Genomic DNA, 19834 nt, shown 5'->3' with positions numbered 1-19834 from the left:
TGCACAATAAGGTGACAGTATGCTAGCTAAATTTAAAGAAGCTTCTTGACATTCACATTATGATAATACTGTCAGGGGGGTAGTGGGGGTTAAGAAATTATATTTTATTACGAACTTATCTCATCTTAAGACAGACAAAATAAAGAGCTTGACTTAGTTCTCTGTAAGTGTATGTATGTATTGAGATTAAGCTTTCAATTCTTCATTTGTTGTAGAATGCAAATGATCTACAAGGTTGCATAAACAGAAGTGTCTGCAATTTAAACTCAGTGCTACAAAAAGATGAAGAACCCAAAATGATGGACACAGTATAGCACTGTTAAGACTGAGGCAAAGTACTTTTTTCTTATAACAAAGAAAAGAATGTGGCTATTTTATTGACACATTTTTATGGGTACTGCACTTTATTTTTGGTGCTTCGAGGGGGGATTTAGAGGGAGGGTAATCCAGAAATACTTGTAATAATGTTTGAAAATGTGCTGCTAGGTTTTTGGTTGTCTATGGAGAATGGGGTTCTCATTGCCAAAAGTGAAACTGGATGTGTTTTATGCTACTAAATTTGCCTTTCATGATTTTGGGAATTAAAGTATGAAAAAGAAATTGCACAAAGACAATGTTTACAATAAGTGATAGATTTCTGGTGGAATCTGCTATTGGTATTAGATATGGGTATGTCTTATTCTATGAATATTGGAGATCACAATTACACTCCTGCTATATTGCTGGTATAGCTCTTAAACCTGGTTTTATCATTAATAGCAATAAATTGGTATGACATCAGTACTGCAGATCTGGATGGCGTCAATTAAAACAGTGGCTCTCTACCTTTTCGAAGAGGATTTAAATGTTACATTTTGCTTTCATAAAAAAATCTTGTGTGTTGTTCCTCCTCCTCCCCCCCCCCCCCCCCCCCAACTAACAATTGCTTACATATGAACTTTGGGTTGTATGGTCACTGAGAAACTTTCTTTTTCGTTTTTAAGACTTCTTTACTTTAAATTAACTAAATTTTTAAAACTAATTTTTTAAAGCTAGATCTGTAATGAGGTGAAAAGTATTAGATGAAGAGAACAAAAGAGGACCTTCAGGTACAGTGGGTGGGATGAGACTCTGCTTTCAACAAAAAGCTTGATCACAGTCAAGAGCCAAGCATTTGCAAGTCAGGTTTTGGCAGGTATTTCATACACTGCTAAACTAAAGCTCTTTTTATTAAGTGAATTATTTCTGAAATTATCAACTTAAGTACTGAGAAATAGGAAGATCTTTAAAAGCCTCCTGTTTTAGAATCTTAGGTCCAATTCCCAGAACAAGCCCGGTGTCAGAGCCTCTGCAATCCAAAATTTCTACCAAACTTTTCAAACTTGCTGCTTCTATAGCAGCTCTGTCCATAAACATGTACTCTGTAGCTGAGCTATTTCAAGGGAGAGTCTGTACCTCAACTATCAGTATAAATGTTTGCTTCACATGTTTTTACAGGAGTCTATTATTTGTATACTCCTTGAGCCAGATCTTCTGTTGTTTACTTGGCCCTCTGCTGCATTCCTCTGATCGCACACAGGGTTTGGAATGCATTTTAGAATAATAGTTTGACTAACCCAAGCAAATGAGTTTGTATAACTAGTTCTCATAGAGCCTACCCGCAGTTGCTGACACAGGCAAACTAGCTGTTATGCAACACTAGCTATTTTTTCTTGTAGGCTCTAATTATGATATAGTGAAGTCTAAGTCTGTTGTAGTATACAGTGGGATAAGTATTAGTAAAAAATGAGCAATAGATGAGCTGATGGAAGCTCCTTTCTTGGCCCTAGTACTACTGTCTGGAACACTTGTGCTTTATCCTCAGGTTATCTGCTGTTCTGTCTAGCTATTGGGCAGACAACGAGGATTCAAGGAAACAACACGCCACATCCAGGATGTGAACAAAAGATGATGTTTATTGACACAAAACCAGAAGCTATATGGAACTGATGATAGTAATTGAATTAGATGGTGTCTTACATCCCTTCTGATACCAGGAGCCCCAAGGTGATGGCATCAGATGGATCTCTCTTCTGGTGTACAGCATGCTGCGTAGTCCTGTCTGTACCGAGGCTCAAGCTGACAGGGGCTTCCCCACTTTTATTCCATCATGTGCTGTTTTTATGTCCCTTCCTTATACAGAGCAAACTAGCACTAAACATGTTGCCAGACCTTTGTCCAAGGCCACTAGCTCCTTGTGATAACAAATATCTTATGTGTTTTCCCTACATCTGCAAAGGCAGCAGCTGTCTCAGCTGCAAACTGCAGATAACGAAATATATTTCTCGACTACTGAACCCAGTTAAGTATTTCACAGGCATTCCAGAGAGGAAGAGAACACAACAGGACTTAACTTTCCTTAATATAGGATCATAGTAAAATTCCAATTGGAAGGGACCTCAGGAGGTCTCTAGTCCAATCTCCTGCTCAAAGCAGGGTCAGCTATGGGGTTAGACCAGGTTGCTCAGGACTTTATCCAGTCTGGTCTTGAAAACCTCCAAGGATGGGGACTGCACAACCTCTCTGGGCACCTTGATCCCACGCTTGACCATCCTCATAGTGAAAAAGTTTCTCCTTCTATCCAGTCAGGGCATCTCTTGTTTCCACTTATGCCTGTTGACTCCCATCCTCCCACCATGCACCACTGTGAATAGCCTGGCTCTGCCTTCTTGATAGCCTCCTTGTAGGTACTGGAAGGCTACTGTTAGGTCCCCCCCAAAGCCTTCTCTTCTTCAGGCTGGAAAAGACCAGTTGACTCAGCCTCTCCTCATAGACCACGTGCTCCAAGCCCCTGATGATCTCAGTGGCCCTCCACTAGACGTGCTCCAGTTGATCAATGTTTTTCCTGTATTGTACGGGGCCCAAAACTGGACACATTATTCCAGATGTGGTCTAATGAGTACTAAGTAAAGGGGGATCATCACTTTCCTCGATCTAATGGCTATGCTACTGTTAATACAGCCCAGGATGCTGTTGGCAGCCTTTGCTGCCAGGGCACACTGCTGGCTCATGTTCAGCTTGCTGTCTATCAAGAGCTCCCATATCCTTTTCAGCAGAGCTGCTCCCCAGCCAGGCAGTCCCCAGCCTGTATCTTTGCAAGGGGTTCTTCCTTCCCAGGTGCAAGACTAGGTGCTTGTTCTTGTTGAATTATACGAGGTTCCCATGGGCCCATTCCTCCAGCCTGTCTAGGTCTCTCTGAATGGCAGCCCTGTCCTTAAGAGCATCACCTGCAAACTTGACAAGAGTGCACTCTGTTGCCACCTTCAGGTCATTGACAAAGATGTTCAACAGGACAGGTTCCAGGACAGACCCCTGCAGTACTCCGCTTGTCACTGGCCTCCAGCTAGAATATGACCTATCAACCACTATCCTTTGAGCTCAATCATCCAACTAGTTTTTCACCAATCTAGTTGTCCCCCCTTCCCCCCCCCCATCCAGACCATAACATACTAACTTGGATACAAGAATAGGGTGGGAGACAGTGTCAAAAACCTTGATGAAGTCAAGGTAAATGTCCACAACCATAACTATTTTAATCAAAGTAGGCGATCAGGTCGGTCAGGCATGATTTATCTTTGGTAAATCCATGATGACTGTTTCCAGTAGCCTTCTCCTTCATGTGCCTGGAACTGTTTTCCAAGAGGACTTGCTCCATGATTTTCTCAGGGACTGAAGTGAGGCTGACCAGTCTGTAGTTCCCCAGATTGTCCTTTTGGCCATTTTTGAAGATGGATGCAACATTTGCCTTCATCTAGTCATCAGGAACCTCCCCCTTTCCAATGACACAGCCATGACTTTTCAGAGATGGTATGGAATGGCCTTACAAGGACATCAGCCAGCTCTCTCAGCACCCTTGGATGCATCCTGTCACGTCTCATAGACTTGTATGGGTAGAGTTCTCACAAATAACCTCTGACTCGATCCTCATCCACTGCTGGTAGTTCTCCTCCTTGAACCCTTTCACTAAGCACAGAGGCCTGGGAGACCTTGCTAGTGAAGACTGATGCAAAGAAGGCACCGAGTGCCTCAACCTTATCTGTGTCCACTGTCACTAAATCATCCGCCCTATTCAGCAATGGTCCCAGTTTTTCCTTGGTCAGCCTTTTACTACTATTGTAGCAGTAGCATAGAGAGTTTTGATAGAAAGGCTAAGATTAGCGTGAATAGAGAATGAATGGGAACCTCTGTGTGTGGAGACACCAGAAGGAACACGCAGCAGGACAGGGGCTCTCAGAATTGCATGTGTTAATGGCACCCAGATTAGCAGGTCATCAAGACCCCAGCACATCTACCAGCCATTACAGAAGACATCCGGATCTGGAAACGAAGAACAGTGAACAAATCCTGATGACTCATTGTGGTAGGCATAAAAAATTCTGAGCTTAAATTGTGAATGCTGACAGGCCGCAGATAACTGTGTGGGGGTGAATGTCCAAAACTGAACTTTAGAACTCTCAGGCACAAGCCTGCCACTTGCTAGCTGCAACCAGTACAGGCTGGTTGTAAATTTTGATAACTAACACCTGGACTAAACAAAAGTGTCACGTCCTGAATCCTCCAATTCAGAGACAGAACCACCAATTAGGTAGGAGCCTGATCATGTGTTGTGCTTCTGCACATAGACTATTTAAATTGGGAAAACTAGGGGCTTGGGTTACCAAAAAGAAGAAGGGGGCCTGGACAGAAGAAGGTGAAGATCCTGGCTGGAGGAAAGATCCTGGAAGTGGGGGAGATCAGGGAGATGCGTGGAGACAAATGCAGGGGGGACATGCAGGAACCTTGGCCTGCCTGAGACTGGTAACTGGGAGCAGCTGCACAGCACAAAACCAACATGACTTTCCGCTCAACCTTCCTGGACCAGCAGTGATCTTCCTGATGGGAAGGGAAGTAGAGACATAGTGAATGTACTGCTGGGGTGGGGGGGAGAGTGAGTGAGTGTGTAAGAGAACCAAGTAGGGTAAAAAGCTCTAATTTCGTTGTTTCTTAAATAAACCCCAGTATCCAGATCCATCACAGGGGTGGGATAGGGTGGAGACACTGATCACTGTCAGCTCCAAAAGGGTACAAAAAAGCATATCCAAAACCTGCACATGGTCACTAACCTAAGAATAACCCAGGATACATTAGAAGGACTTGACAGCTGGCATCCCTTGTCCTCCATGTCATCATCTAACATCTGGCATCTTGCTGCCTGCCTGCTGGATGGATGGCTTGAACATGCATAGCCCTGGTGCTGTCAGGGAGCAAGGAGGGCTAGCTGCTCCCTAAGGGATGGGGAGCAAGGAGCTAGGCATGATAACAAGGCCAGCAGGGTAGAGGCCTTGCCAGCCAGGGCCCAGTCCCACAATACCCAACCAAGGCAGACCCGAGAAGGGTAGCCAGGGTCAACCAAGAGTCTAGATCATCAGGCAAGTTCATGATGATGGGGCAGGTCTGAGGTGAAGCCAGGAAGTCAGTCCGCGGCTCAGGGTCCAGTTCAATGGGGGCCATATCCTGGCACAGCCATGGCTGTGGCTGAGCTGGAGACAGGCACTTCTACAACGTAGCTCAGGCAGGGACAGAAGACCCACGGCTCATGGCTGAGCTTAAATGGAGCTCCTGGGCCCATGGGTAGGGGGTGTGGGTGGAAACCTCAGTTGAGGCTGGTCAGGGCCATTAAGTGCACTCAGGACCCTGACGGGTGCCTGACTGCTGGACAGACTTCTTGGGACACTTACTGTGCTGCTTGTGAGTATGAGACTGTGACTGACACTTGTTTTGTTTCAGTTTTTATTTTAAATAAAATCACCTTCCCCTCCTATAAGGTCTCACATTGATATTTGCCACATTCTTGATACAATGTTGCTACAATATTTCCTACAGTAGAAGCTCTTCTTTTTGCCCTTGATGTGCCTTGCAAGTCTAAAGTTCAGGTGAGCGTTGGTGTATTGAGTTTACGTGGCAAGGTTTTGGTAGCGGGGGGGGGGGGGCTGCAGGAGTGGCCTCTGTGAGAAGAGACCAGCGGCTGCCCTCATATCAGACAGAGCCAGTTCCAGCCAGCTCCAAAAACAGACCCACCGTTGGCCAAAGATGAGCCAATCAGTGCAGCTGGTGGTGCCTCTGTGAAAACATATTTAAGAAAGGGTAAAAATGTTGCACAGCTGCTGTGAGAGAGGAGTGAGAAAAATGTGAGAGAAACAACCCTGAAGACATCAAGATCAGAGAAGGAGGAGGAGGTGCTCGAGGCAGAGATTCCCCTGCAGCCCATGGAGAAGACCATGGTGAAGCAGGTTGTCCCCCTGCAGCCTATGGAGGACCACCTCAGAGCATATATCCACACTGCAGCCCATGGAGGACCCCACGCCGGAGCAGGTGCATGTGCCCTGAAGGAAGCTGCAGCCTGTGGAGAGCCCACGCTGGAGTAGGCTCCTGGCAGGAACTGCAGCCCATGAAGAGGAGCCCATGCAGGAGCAGGTTTTCTGGCAGGAACTGCAGCCTGTGGGGGACCCACGCGGGAGCAATCTGTTCCTGAAAGACTGCACCCTATGGAACGTAACCACACTGGAGTAGTTCTTGAAGATGGGGAGGAGGAGACAGAAGAGTCAGGAACAAAGGAATGAAGTTGACCTTGGGAAGAAGGGAGGGGGGTGTTTTCAGTTTTGTCTTTGCTTCGCACTATCCTACTCTATTTTTAATTGGCAATAAATTAAATTAATCTTCCCCAAGTCAAGTCTGTTTTGCCCATGATGGTAATTGGTGAGCAATCTTCCTGTCTTTATCTTGACCCACGAGCTTTTTTTCATCTTATTTTCTTCCCCTGTCCTGCTGAGGAGGGGTAGTGAGCGAGCAGCTCGGTGGGCACCTGGCAGCCAGCCAAGGTCAACCCACCACAGTCGGCTTTCCTGACTACATGCCCAGGCAATATTTCTTTAATCTACCTTTGTAGCTTGTCTCTCCTTGTGCATAAAACCTTTCTGCATTCAACCGAGAGCTTATGGGTGAAGGTCAAAGGCAGCCTTGGCTGCAGTGATTATGAGATGGTGGAGTTCAGGATCCTGAGGGCAGGGAGGAGGGCAAAAAGCAAGATCACAACCCTGGACTTCAGGAGAGCAGACTTTGGCCTCTTCAAAGATCTGCTTGGAAGAGTCCCATGTTCTCTGGCATTGTTACATACATAGGGCTATATAGCAGTCACTCATGCTAACATACAGGTTACTAGGCCTAATATGGCTGACGCGGCTTGCTCAAGATCACTAACTCCTCAAATACAATATCTATCTTCTGCAAGACTCTCAATGCACCAAATAATTCTGAGTGGGCCAAATACTGTAGTTATTACACCTGACATGAGCAGCCATAAAGGTGACCTGGTCAGAAGGGGGAAATTACTGAACAGAAGAAATTGCCTGCCAGCCTGGGAACTGTGAGCCTGGGAACTAGGCCTGTGAACCCAAAGCATCCTTGAAGTACAGCTGGGTACCTTGAAACCAGAGACATCCTGAGATCCCATTGATAAGAGCATAAACATGGAACTGTAACAGCAATTTATTGCCTGAAAAGGTGAAAAATAGTCTGGAAAAAGGGAAAAACATCCTGAGGAAGTAGGAATCGGTAACTGCCATTGGCTGATCTAACTGCAAGAACAGGAAAACAGTCTGAAAAAATAAAAATTGGTCTGAAAGAACAGAAAACATCATCATCTATTGGCTGTTCCAGGTGAAAACCAGAAATTAACAGCATCTATTGGCTGTTCCAAAAAGTATGTCCCACGCCCTCTTATGTCTCTGTGATATAAAAATGACTTAATTTTTATCCAAAATGGAGCTCCTCTCTCTGAGAACTTCCTGTGCTGCACGTACTTTCCCTTTTCCTAAACAGGTCGAGATCTCTGCATGAACTTTCTTTTATATTTTATTGGTCCCCCTCTGGGCCCACTTCTGGGGGCAGTTCGGTTTGTTCTCCCACTTCTGGGATGGTTTGGCCCCTTCTGAGAACTAATTCACTTGATACCAGTATTATCCATATAAGTAACCTATCATAAGTATATCTGCTTTTATATTGCACCACAGCCGGCAACTAAGCACCACACAGCCGCTCGCTCACTCCCTCCGGTGGGATGGGGGAGAGAATCGGAAGAGTAAAAGTAAGAAAACTCATGGGTTGAGATAAAGACAGTTTAATAGGTAAAGCAAAAGCCGCGCACGCAAGCAAAGCAAGGAAATTCATTACTTCCCATTGGCGGGCAGGTGTTCAGCCATCTCCAGGAAAGCAGGGCTCCATCACGTGTAACGGTTACTTGGGAAGACAAACACCATCATGCCGAACGTCCCCCCTTCCTTCTTCTTCCCCCAGCTTTATATGCTGAGCATGACGTCATATGGTATGGAATAGCCCTTTGGCCAGTCTGGGTCAGCTGTCCTGGCTGTGCTCCCTCCCAGCTTCTCGTGCACCGGGCAGAGCATGGGAAGCTGAAAAGTCCTTGACTAGTATAAACACTGCTTAGCAACAACTAAAACATCGTTGTGTTATCAACATTATTGTCATCCTAAATCCAAAACACAGCACTATACCAGCTACTAGGAAGAAAATTGACTCTATCCCACCTGAAACCAGGATATTGATAAGTTTGCTTCACTAAGGATAAGTTTGTAGTAACCTGTAATAGTATATACCTACTTGGTTGTTGCTGTTATTGGTTGCTGCTATAATATTGATTGTTGGTATTGTTGATTGCTGATAGTAATTTGTAATGGCTTGATATATATATATATATTCATTTTATTAGTCATAGGTATACTTGCTAGTGGTGATTTGTGCGGTATTTGTGGTAATCTGTAATAGAGACATTTAGAGGATAAAAGCCTCTGTGTTCTTGTGTATTATGGAATCCTATGAACCCACAGTCGCGATCGCTACACACCCGCAGGCTGGGTAACCCTTTAGGTCGTGACAAAACCTCAAAGATCATAGAAGTACCCAAGGATGCATCAGTTCAAACAAGTGAACTGAGTACAATTGAGTTGCTTTGAAGTAGTTCTAGTAACTACAGTTAACTGTAAAGTATTTTATTACTAGTAATAATAGTTTAGGCCTATCTCTTGCTGTGGGACTAGATGCATTTTTTCCTCCGGAGGGCTACTGAAGTCAGGAAAAACTATAATCAATCAAAAATTAATAAATACACACTTTTTCTGCAACCGACTTACCTTAGGGATTCGCTTTTGGTAGAATAGAATGAAGGTGGAATATGTGGGAACACAAATAAATACAGTCACTTTAGGATGTTGAAAAAAAATTTTTTCTGATCAGTTTATTTGGGTGGGATAATTATCCACAAGCCTTTCTATGGTGATCTATTACTATTCTAATGTTACCCATGTTATTTACAAACCAGACCAGATTTAAAGATCCACTTTGAATAAAAGTTTGGATTTATATTGGGTGTATGTGGCAAGGTTTTGGTAGCCGGGTGGGGGACTGCAGGGGTGGCCTCTGTGAAAAGATATTTAAGAAAGGGCAAAACACTGCGCAGGCAGTGAGGACTGAGGGGAAAAAAAAGCACGAGAAACAATTCTGCGAACACCAAAGTCAGAGAAGAAGGAGGGGGAGGAGGTGCTCCAGGTGCCAGAGCAGATATTCCCCTGCAGCCCATGGAAGAGATCACACTGGAGCAGATATCCACATTGAAGCCCACGGCGGTCCCCACATTGGAGCAGTTGGATATTTCCTGAAGGAAGCTTCAGCCCATGGAGAGCCCACACAGGAGCAGGTTCTCCTTACAGGAACTGTAGCCCATGGGAACTCACGCTCAAACAGTGTTGTTTTTTTTTTTCTTGAGGGACTGCAGCCAGTGGAGAGGACCCATGCAGGTTTGTCCTGAAGGACTGCAGCTCATGGAGATGACCCACGCTGGAGCAGGGGAAACTGACAAACGAACGAACTGACTGTAACCCCCCCCTGCACTGCTCGGGGGGGGCGGACGGACGAAAGAGGCACAGTTGGGAATGAAGGAGCGAAGCTGAGACGGAAAAAAGGGGGTGGGTGGGGGGAAAATGTTGTTTAACTTTTTGTCTTTGTTTCTCACTACCCAAATCTATTTTAATTGGAAATAAGTTAAATTTATTTTCCACGAGTCAAACCTGGTTTGCCTGTGACGCTAATTGGTAAGTGATCTCCCTGTCCTTATCTCAACCCATGAGCTTTTCCATCTTATTTTCTCCCCGTGTCCTGTTGAGAAGGGGGAGTGATAGATCGGCTTGGTGGGCACCTGGCGGCCAGCCAAGGTCAGCCCACCACACAGATCCAGCTGTGCATCATCCCTGGTTGGTTCATCTAGTACCTGTATCAAGAAGGCATACCTGATGCTCTCCAGAAATCTTCTGGAATTCACAGCATATTTTGGCTTATTCAGGAAATCGGAAAGTGGGATCCCGTGGGCAGCAGCTCCAAAGGGCAAAGGAGCTAAGGAAAGCTGTCAGGTCTTTAAGGACTAAAAGTACCTAACCAGGTACTAACCTGGTTGCCTAACCAGCATACTTGTGATGGAGCTTCACAGAATCATAGAATGGTTTGGGTTGGAAGGGACCTTCAAAGATCATCTAGTTCAACTCCCCTGCCATGGGCAGGGACATCTTTCACTAGATCAGGTTGCTCAAAGCCCCATCCAACCTGTCCTTGAACACTTCCAGGGATGGGGCATCCACAACTTGAGGTTCAATCTTCGCCCGTTGAGACAATCATTTGAAGTGAGTATTTCACAGCACTCGAGGGAAATTTTTGATGGGTACCTTTATCTGCACATACCAGACTCTCGAGAGATTCTAAGAGGTGCCTTTATTAGGCCTATTGTATGATTGTGTGCGTGAGAATCGATTGCTTGAGAACTAGCTAGGCATCAGTATGTTGCTGGTGAGTGATTGCTTGTGCATAACTTGTTTTGGTTTTGTTTTTTTTCCTTCACTTATTAATCTGTCTTTATCTCAACCCATGAATTTTTCTTGCTTTTGCCCTTCCAATTCTCTCCTCCATCTCTCTGGGGGGGCAGAGTGAGCAAGCGGCTGTGTGGTGCTTAGCTGCCTACCAGGGTTAACCCACCACAGTCTGCAATGCTTTTGTCATGCAACCTTTGCTTTGATTATTAGTATATTGTTGTACTCAACACCAGATTATATGATTTTTACAATGCTGGTGATCATAGGTCCCTTTTCTACAAAAATATTGTCATTAACCAAAATAATTATACCTCTGGTAGCCAAGGCACCCATCCAGCTGGGTGGCCACCAGCATGTACAAGTGCATGGGGTTGTTCCTTCCCAGGGGCAGGACTTGGCACTTCCCCTTGTTGAACTTCATGAAGTAAGGCCTTTGACACGGTCCCCCACAATATCCTCCTCTCTAAATTGGAAGGATATGGATTTGATGGGCGGACTGTTTGGTGGATAAGGAATTGGCTGGATGGTCGCATCCAGAGGGTAGTGTTCAATGGCTCAATGTCCAGATGGAGAACAGTGATGAGTGGTGTCCCTCAGGGGTCCGTATTGGGGCCAGTGCTGTTGAATATCTTCATCAATGACACAGACAGCGGGATCGAGTGCACCCTCAGCAAGTTTGCAGACGACACCAAGCTGAGTGGTGCAGTCGACACGCCTGAGGGATGGGATGCCATCCAGAGGGACCTGGACAGGCTGGAGAAATGGGCCTGTGTGAACCTCATGAGATTCAACAAGGCCAAGTGCAGGGTCCTGCACTTGGGTCGGGGCAATCCCTGGTATCAATACAGGCTGGTGGATGAAGGGATTGAGAGCAGCCACGCAGAGAAGGACTTGGGGGTACTGATGATAGACGAAAAGCTGGACATGAGCCGGCAATGTGCTCTTGCAGCCCAGAAGGCCAACCGTATCCTGGGCTGCATCAAAAGAAGAATGGCCAGCAGGTCGAGGGAGGTGATTCTGCCCCTTTACTCTGCTCTGGCAAGACCCCACCTGGAGTACTGCATCCAGCTCCGGGGTCCTCAGTACAAGAAGGACATAGACCAGTTGGAGAGGGTCCAGAGGAGGGCCACAAAAATGATCAGAGGGCTGGAACACCTCTCTTATGAGGAAAGGCTGAAAGAGCTGGGGTTGTTCAGCCTGGAGAAGAGAAGGCTCCAGGGAGACCTTATTGCGGCCTTTCAATACTTAAAGGGGGCTTATAAGAAAGATGAGGACAGACTTTTTAGCAGGGCCAGTAGCAATAGGACAAGGGGTAATAGTTTTAAACTAAAAGAGGGTAGATTCAGACTAGAGATAAGGAAGACATTTTTTACGATGAGGGTGGTGAAACACTGGACTGGGTTACCCAGAGAGGTGGTAGATGCCCCGTCCTTGGAAACACTCAAGGTCGGGCTGGATGGGGCTCTGAGCAACCTGATCTAGTTGTAGATGTCCCTGCCAATTGCAGGGGGGATGGACTAGATGACCTTTAAAGGTCCCTTCCATCCCAAAGCATTCTATGATTCTATGATTCTATGACGTTCTCGTCAGCCCATTTCTCCAGCCCGTCAAGGTCCCTCTGGATGGCAGCATGACCCTCTGGTGTATCAGCCACTCCTCCCAGTGAGAGAAATCTTTCTTGCTGACCTTCATCTCCCTTGCTAGGAGGTGAAAGGAAGATCTTTCTGCAAAGACTCTGTCAATCTCTTCATTTTCCCTGATGGTGTGCATCCTGCTTACCTCTTCCTGTAGCTCCTTTACCTGGCAACTCAGCGCCTCAACCAGAGCACATCTCTTACATGTGAGGTCACCACTGTCCCTGGTCCCAGGCAGACGCCCAAGGCACTCTCAGCAGCCAGAGGCCTGGGAGCACTGGAAAGAGTGGTGGATGCACCTAATGGTTGTGCTGTGATTCAAAGGGACCTCAACAGGCTGGAGAAATAGGCTGACAGGAACCTCATGCAGTTCAACAAAGGGAAATTCCAAGTCCTGCCCCTGGGGAGGAACCCCATGCACCAGAACAAGTTTGATGCCAACCAGCTGGAAAGCAGCTTTGCAGAGAAGGACCTGGGGATCCTGGTGGACAGCAAGTTGAACATGACCCAGCACTGTGCCCTTGCAGCAAAGAAGGTCAACAGCATCTTGGGCTGCATCAGGAAGAACATAGCCAGCAGGTTGAGGAAGGTGATTCTTCCCTTCTGTTCAGTACTGATGATACCACATCTGGAGTACTGTGTCCAGTTCTTGGCTCCCACTACAAGAAAGACATGGACATCCTGGGGTGAGTCCAGCAAAAGGCCATGAAGATGATTAAGGGACTGGAGCAACTCTCATACAAGGAGAGGCTAAGAGAACTGGGACTGTTTAGCCTTGAGAAAGTTCGGGGAGGGGTGTGTGTGTGATCTTATCAATGTGCATTAATACACATACAAGTTTTTGATTAATATGTATGAAGTAACCAAGAGTCCCTTATGACACTGGTCGGCCAAATTCTGTTATTTGCACAATGACTCGAATGAGCGGAGTGGGTCTAAGCAAGAGCAAAATTTCATTCCACTGATTGCTACTGAACTGAGTTTTAATGACTTCTGCTATGCCAGCAATAAACCATTTCTTGGGACATCATTGCTGTTTCAACAATTTCAAGCTCAGTAATCATGTTAGGCATTTCTAACAAATTGGAATTGAAAGGTGCAGTTAGAGTTGCCATAGCTGCCATGTTAGGATCCTACCTTTATTTGTTCAGTCATGAAAAAAACTCTTCTGTTGGCTTTTATGTAATTTTTTTGTGTGCAGTTGCCACTGTATGATATCTCTTCCACAGCCTAACTTCCAACCAAATGTTCATCAAGTTCTATTCCCCATTTCAGTTTTGTCATACAAAGGTCAGGTCAATCTCTTACTCACCTGCCAGTATTCATGAACCCACTGGAACAATTTTAGACACCCTTCTGTTCCTTCATGTATGAAGGTTCTGTCTACATAGTTCCAACCTGCCTCAACTCGGGCCTCCACCCACATCTTCTGCCCTTGGGCCCAGGAGCCCATTTAAAATCAGTCCTGGGCCTACACTGGGAGGCCCCTACTACACTGGAGGAGGCCCCTACTACACTGGAGACCTGACTTCCAGGTCTGACCTGACTTGTCACCATGGACCTGCACAGCAATCATTTGAGCTGATCCTGACTTGTGGATTGGCTTCCTGCCTTGACCTTGGACCCGCTTCATCACCACAAACTTGCCTGGTAATCTCACCTCTTGGCTGAACTGTGCCACGATCTCTGGTAGATGATCGAGGGGCCCTGCCGTAACATCCTCTGTCTCCTTCAGTACTCTGGGATGAATCCCATCAGGCCCCGTGGACTTGTGACCATTCAGCTGATACAGCTGGTACCTTACAATTTCAGTGTCCTCAAATGGAAAGTCACTGCTCCAGCAGTCGTGGTCGTCTGACTCAGAGGACCAGGCAGCCCAAGGTCTATCAGTATTATTAAAGACTGAGGGGAAAAAAGTATTGAATGCCTCTGCTTTTTCTTCATCCCTATTAGTCAGCTGACCATCTTCAACAAGTATCGGTCCAATGTTTTCCTTAGACCTCCTCTTGCTATTAGGGTACGTAAAAAATCCCTTCTTGTTGTCTGACACAACACTGGCCAGTTTCAACTCTAGTTGAGCTTTGGCCTTCCGTGCCTTCTCCCTGCATATATGAACCATGGCTCTGGAATCTTCCTGCGAAGCCTGTCCTTGCTTCCAGAGATCATACAATTTCTTTTTCCTCTTGAGCTCCTCGAGGAGTTCCCTCTTCAGCCAAGTTGGTCTTCTGCCCCGCTTGCTTGACTTCTGACACACTGGAATTGCCTGCTCCTGTGCTTCTAAAAGGTGGTTCTTAAAAACTGACCAGCACTCGTGGACTCCTAAGCCCTCAAAAGCAGATTCCCAGGGGACTCTGCTAAGTAGCTCCCCGAATAGCTTAAAGTTTGCTCTCTTGAAGTCCAGGGTAGCAACTCTGCTGTCCTTTTTTCTCATTACACTGAAAATTTTAAGCTCAACCATTTTGTGATCACTGTGGCCAAGACAGCCACCTACCATCACATCTCCCACGAGTCCTTCTCTATTCACAAACAACAAGCCTAGGAGGGCCTCTTTCCTAGTTGGCTCATAGAGTACTTGTGACAAGAAGTTATCTCCCACAAACTTCAAGAATTTCCAAGACCTGCTCGTCACAGCAGTATGATATTCCCAGTTGATGCCTGGGAAGTTGAAGTCTCCCATTGATTGTAATTTCAGTAATTGATTGTAATTTCAGTAGAAAATAACACAACAGCTCTTTAAATAGATATAGAAACCCATGTTTGCTTTTAAACACTAATAGGGCATTGATGATATTACCGGAGAGCTACTTGTTCAGCATGATGACAATCCAGAGTCAGTGGGCTTCTCATGTGCCATTGGACCAAAAAAAAAAAAAATCTTGTGTCCTCATGCCTTGAAAGGTACAAGTCTCCAAACACCTGTGGTATTTTGGGTATTTTTTAATTGTTTGTTGTCCCCTTCCCCTCCCCTCAGGATAATGCATTGCACATAATGACATTGAGAGGTGTAAGTCTTGAAGGAATTAATCCTGTATGGCATTTCTTTTGTTTCTGTAGGAAGTTCCTAGATTGAAAAGGTGACAGGACCAATCAGGTGGATTTGGCTTCATTGACTTAAAGAAGTACAGTCTCTTACAACTTAATAAAAACAAAACAAAAACCCACCCCACCCTAGTGTTAACTAATGAGCCTTTTTTTTAGTCTCAGATCTTCTGTCACTCCATGATAGCTAGCCTCCATAAAGATCTATCCTTTCCCCAACTCCCTTGTAGTTTTCTTTTGAAGTGCAAAACAAACATTTTAATCAGGTGTACCATCTGTGAGCAATGAATTAATTGTCATCACAGTAATTGTTCTCATTTTTGCTAAAATCCTTCATGGCCACCATAGTTTTGTTCTGGAAAGATCTTACTAGTTCCTTCTGCTAAATCTAGCATATCAAAGGTCATTTTGACTTGTCTTAAGTATGTCTTAAGCAGTTGCATTGGCTATTCTATTGAAAAAGCAAAGAAATGTTTTAGCCGTTAAGAGTCCAGATAAAAATGACTTTTATATGTGTACATATCTATTGTTTCTGAATAATGAGGCTAGGCTTAGCTTTTAACTCCAATTGTCTGTGTAGTGGGTCTGGCTGGGATGGAGTTAATTTTCTTCATAGCAGCCCACATCGCGCTGTGTTTTGGATTGGTGACCAAAACAGTGTTGATAACACACCAGTGTTTTGGCTGTTACTGAACAGTGCTTGCATAGCATCAAGGACTTTTGTTACTCCCTCTGCCCACCTCCCAGGGAGTGGGCTAGGAGTGGGCAAGAGGTTGGGAGGGGACACAGCCAGGACAGCTGACCTGAACTGACCAAAGAGATATTCCACACCATGTAATGCCATGCTCAGCAATAAAACTGGGGGGGTGGGTTCCAAAGTAGCTGTTGCTTGGGAACTAGCTAGGCATCAGTATGTTGCTGGTGAGTGATTGCTTGTGCATAACTTGTTTTGGTTTTGGTTTTTTTCCTTCACTTATTAATCTGTCTTTATCTCAACCCATGAATTTTTCTTGCTTTTGCCCTTCCAATTCTCTCCTCCATCTCTCTGGGGGGGCAGAGTGAGCAAGCGGCTGTGTGGTGCTTAGCTGCCTACCAGGGTTAACCCACCACAGTCTGCAATGCTTTTGTCATGCAACCTTTGCTTTGATTATTAGTATATTGTTGTACTCAACACCAGATTATATGATTTTTACAATGCTGGTGATCATAGGTCCCTTTTCTACAAAAATATTGTCATTAACCAAAATAATTATACCTCTGGTAGCCAAGGAAACTAGGAAAATAGGGGAAATTGTAATGATCCTGTACTGAAGTTTAAAATAATTGCATTTCATTAAGTTTTATGTAAAATTTCAAATGAGAAAAAATTATATCGGCAGTTTTCTGCATCTTTAAGATGCTAAATGTGATGGTCTGCTTAGAGAAAGAGAATCTGTGAGCAGTCCTCTGTTTTCTTGCTGGTTCTTGTTTTATTGTTAATTTGCCATGGAAAATCTATTCTTTTTACTTCTTTTATGACTTACTATAATGCATACCTATCTTTTGGGATATGTGGTGCGTAATTAGTAGTATAAACATTGATCCTACAAAAAGCACTGAAGCATTTTTCTACCTAAAATATCTATAATGCTGTTTGGCAAAGAATGAATTGAAGAGGCTCTTTTTTTCATTATCCACTTGAAAAAAATGGAATCTTCATGTTTTTAAGATTGGCTAAGTATGTGTTGAACTTATATGAACAGTTCCATTAATTACACTATTTCACTGAATATGCTTTTCATTACTTTAGTATGCATACACTAAAATAAAAATATTGCAAAACACATTGACAGTTATAATATACTGTTCATTATCTTATTTTGCTTGCATGTTTTCATAAGCATTTATGATAAGCATACATATAGTTTTAGGATCATATGACTAAACATGTTATGAATGTACTACAAAATCGTATTCTAGGTGGTTAGTTTCACTTTTGGCAATGTTTAGGTGAATGTCTGGTATATGTACAAAACAAAACTGAGTAAGAAATGTGAATCTGAATAACTATTATGTCTTTGAGGCATAGCTTGTTTCAATTTAATATTTGACTTTTCTTACAGAGGAAGCTCACATGTGAAGGGGACATAGCATTACAAGGAAGAACAACATGCTCCATTAAACCTGTAAATGAAGAAAGTGTTGGACTTGCAAGCATCTATATCAAGGTGATATCAGTGACCGTGTTAAGAATTTTCTCTATTACAGCTTATCGTTAAAACAAAAAGGGAAAGGAAAAACTGAATAAGAAAACTTAGTAGGCTCGTAAGCCTACTAAGTAAATGTAAAAATTATAAGTTTTACCTTCTTAAACTTAAAAATATAAATTGCTATTTTGGAATTTGTATATGGGAAGCAGACAGTCTTTCTTTCTGGGCTTATTTATACTGTTATTTTTAGGTTGTTTTTTTTTTTTTTTAGAGGTATATAATTAAACATTAGAAATAATAATTTAGGTTGGAAGGGACCTCCAGAGGTTATCTAGTCAAACTCCTGCTCAAAAGAGGTCTAATTAGATCAGGTTGCTCAGGGCCTTGTCCAGCTGAGTTTTGAACACCTCCAAGTACAGAGATTCCACAACCTCTCTCAACAACCTGTTCCAGTATTTAACCATCCTCATGATTAATAAAAAAAAATTTTTTTAATCTCTAATTGAAATTTCCTGTGTTCCAATGTGTGTCCATTGCCTCCCATCCTATCACTGCACACCTCCAAGAAGAGTGTGGATCCATCTTCTCTGTGTCATAGAATCATAGAATGGTTTGGGTTGGAAGGGACCTTTAAAGATCATCTAGTCCAACCCTCCCTGTGATGAGCAGGGACATCTTTCACTAGATGGGGTTGCTCAAAGCCCCATCCAACCTGACCTGGAACACTTCCAGGGATGGGGCATCCACGACTCCTCTGGGCAACCTGTTCCAATGTCATACCAAGGGTGGAACCCTCATCGTAAAGAATTGCCCTTCTTTGGACACGCTCGAGCACCTCAGTGTCCTTCTGGAAGTGAGGGGCCCAAAAGTGAACACAGCATTCGAGGTGCGGCCTCACCAGTACCGAGTACAGGGGGATGATCACCTCCCTGGTCCTGCTGGCCACACTATTCCTGACACAAGCCAGGATGCTATTGGCCTTCTTGGCCACCTGGGCACACTGCCGGCTCATATTCAGCTGGCTGTCAACCAACACCCCCAGGTCCTTTTCCGGCGGGCAGCTCTCCAGCCACTCCTCCCCAAGCCTGTAGCGTTGCATGGGGTTGTTGTGACCCAAGTGCAGGACCCGGCACTGAGCCTTGTTGAATCTCATACAACTGGCCTCGGCCCATCGATCCAGCCTGTCCAGATCCCTCTGTAGGGCCTCCCTACCCTCCAGCAGATCAACACTCCCGGCCACCTTGGTGTCGTCTGCAAACTTCCTGAGGGTGCACTCGATCCCCTCGTCCAGATCATTGATAAAGATATTAAACAGGACCGGCCCCAACACTGAGCCCTGGGGAACACCACTTGTGACCGGCTGCCAACTGGATTTACCTCCATTCACCACACCTCTTTGGGCCCAGCCATCCAGACAGTTTTTTACTCAGCAAAGCATCTGCCCATCCAAGCCACGAGCAGCCAGTTTCTCCAGGAGAATGCTGTGGGAAACGGTGTCAAAGGCCTTACTAAAGTCCAGGTAGACAACATCCACAGCCTTTCCCTCATCCACTAAGCGGGTCACCTTGTCATAGAAGGAGATCAGGTTAGTCAAGCTGGCGATTAGGTGCCCCTTGGTCGTACCAGGCACTCTTGCATGGCTGAGCTGGGGAACAAGAATGCCTTGATCCCACCTGGCATAATCAGTCACCCCTTGACAGCTTGGGGACATATCATTGTGGATCATAACTCGGGCGGATTGGCACGGGAGGATCGTACCTGTCTTGCTGAGATTAATGAGAACTCAGCAATTACCGACCGGAGCTGTGGCCAGGATGGAAATTTACTGATGCCTAAAGTCAATCAACTCAGAACTCTATGAACAGCGGTACCACGGGAGACCCTTTGAGCTCTCCTGGGCCGCAGCGGGCTGCGCCAGTATCTCCCTCTGAGTGGGATGCTTCTCAGAGCTGCGAACTCTTAAGTTTGCATACGGAGGCCTGGCAACAGGACATGGGCTGATCTCCGGTGCCCTTCACTCCTTGAGGCTCGATCTTCGCCCGTT

At 45.1% G+C, this 19834-nt stretch overlaps 1 protein-coding gene across 4 annotated transcripts in view; it reads left to right on the top strand.

The window, feature by feature from the left end:
- Positions 1–18245, top strand: part of LOC104012737 (hsp90 co-chaperone Cdc37-like 1) — a 35561-nt gene extending 17316 nt beyond the window's left edge. For 2 of the 4 annotated variants that reach the window (XM_087770925.1, XM_087770924.1), the window contains exons 7-8: positions 216–330; positions 17704–18245. In XM_087770925.1, the coding sequence (XP_087627051.1) occupies positions 216–314 (99 nt within the window). In that variant the 3' untranslated portion in view covers positions 315–330; positions 17704–18245. Of the gene's footprint in view, positions 1–215; positions 331–1843; positions 3071–9835; positions 10253–17703 lie in introns of those variants that run through there. The other 2 variants (XM_087770926.1, XM_087770927.1) reach the window with 2 other exon arrangements.
- The last annotated feature ends 1589 nt before the right edge of the window (positions 18246–19834 follow it).

Source organism: Nipponia nippon, unplaced genomic scaffold (genome assembly GCF_047370975.1).
Source record: "Nipponia nippon isolate SJK-2023a ecotype South Korea unplaced genomic scaffold, ASM4737097v1 scaffold_34, whole genome shotgun sequence".
Classification (NCBI taxonomy): Eukaryota; Metazoa; Chordata; class Aves; order Pelecaniformes; family Threskiornithidae; genus Nipponia; species Nipponia nippon.
This window is presented reverse-complemented; position numbering and strand designations above follow the sequence as displayed.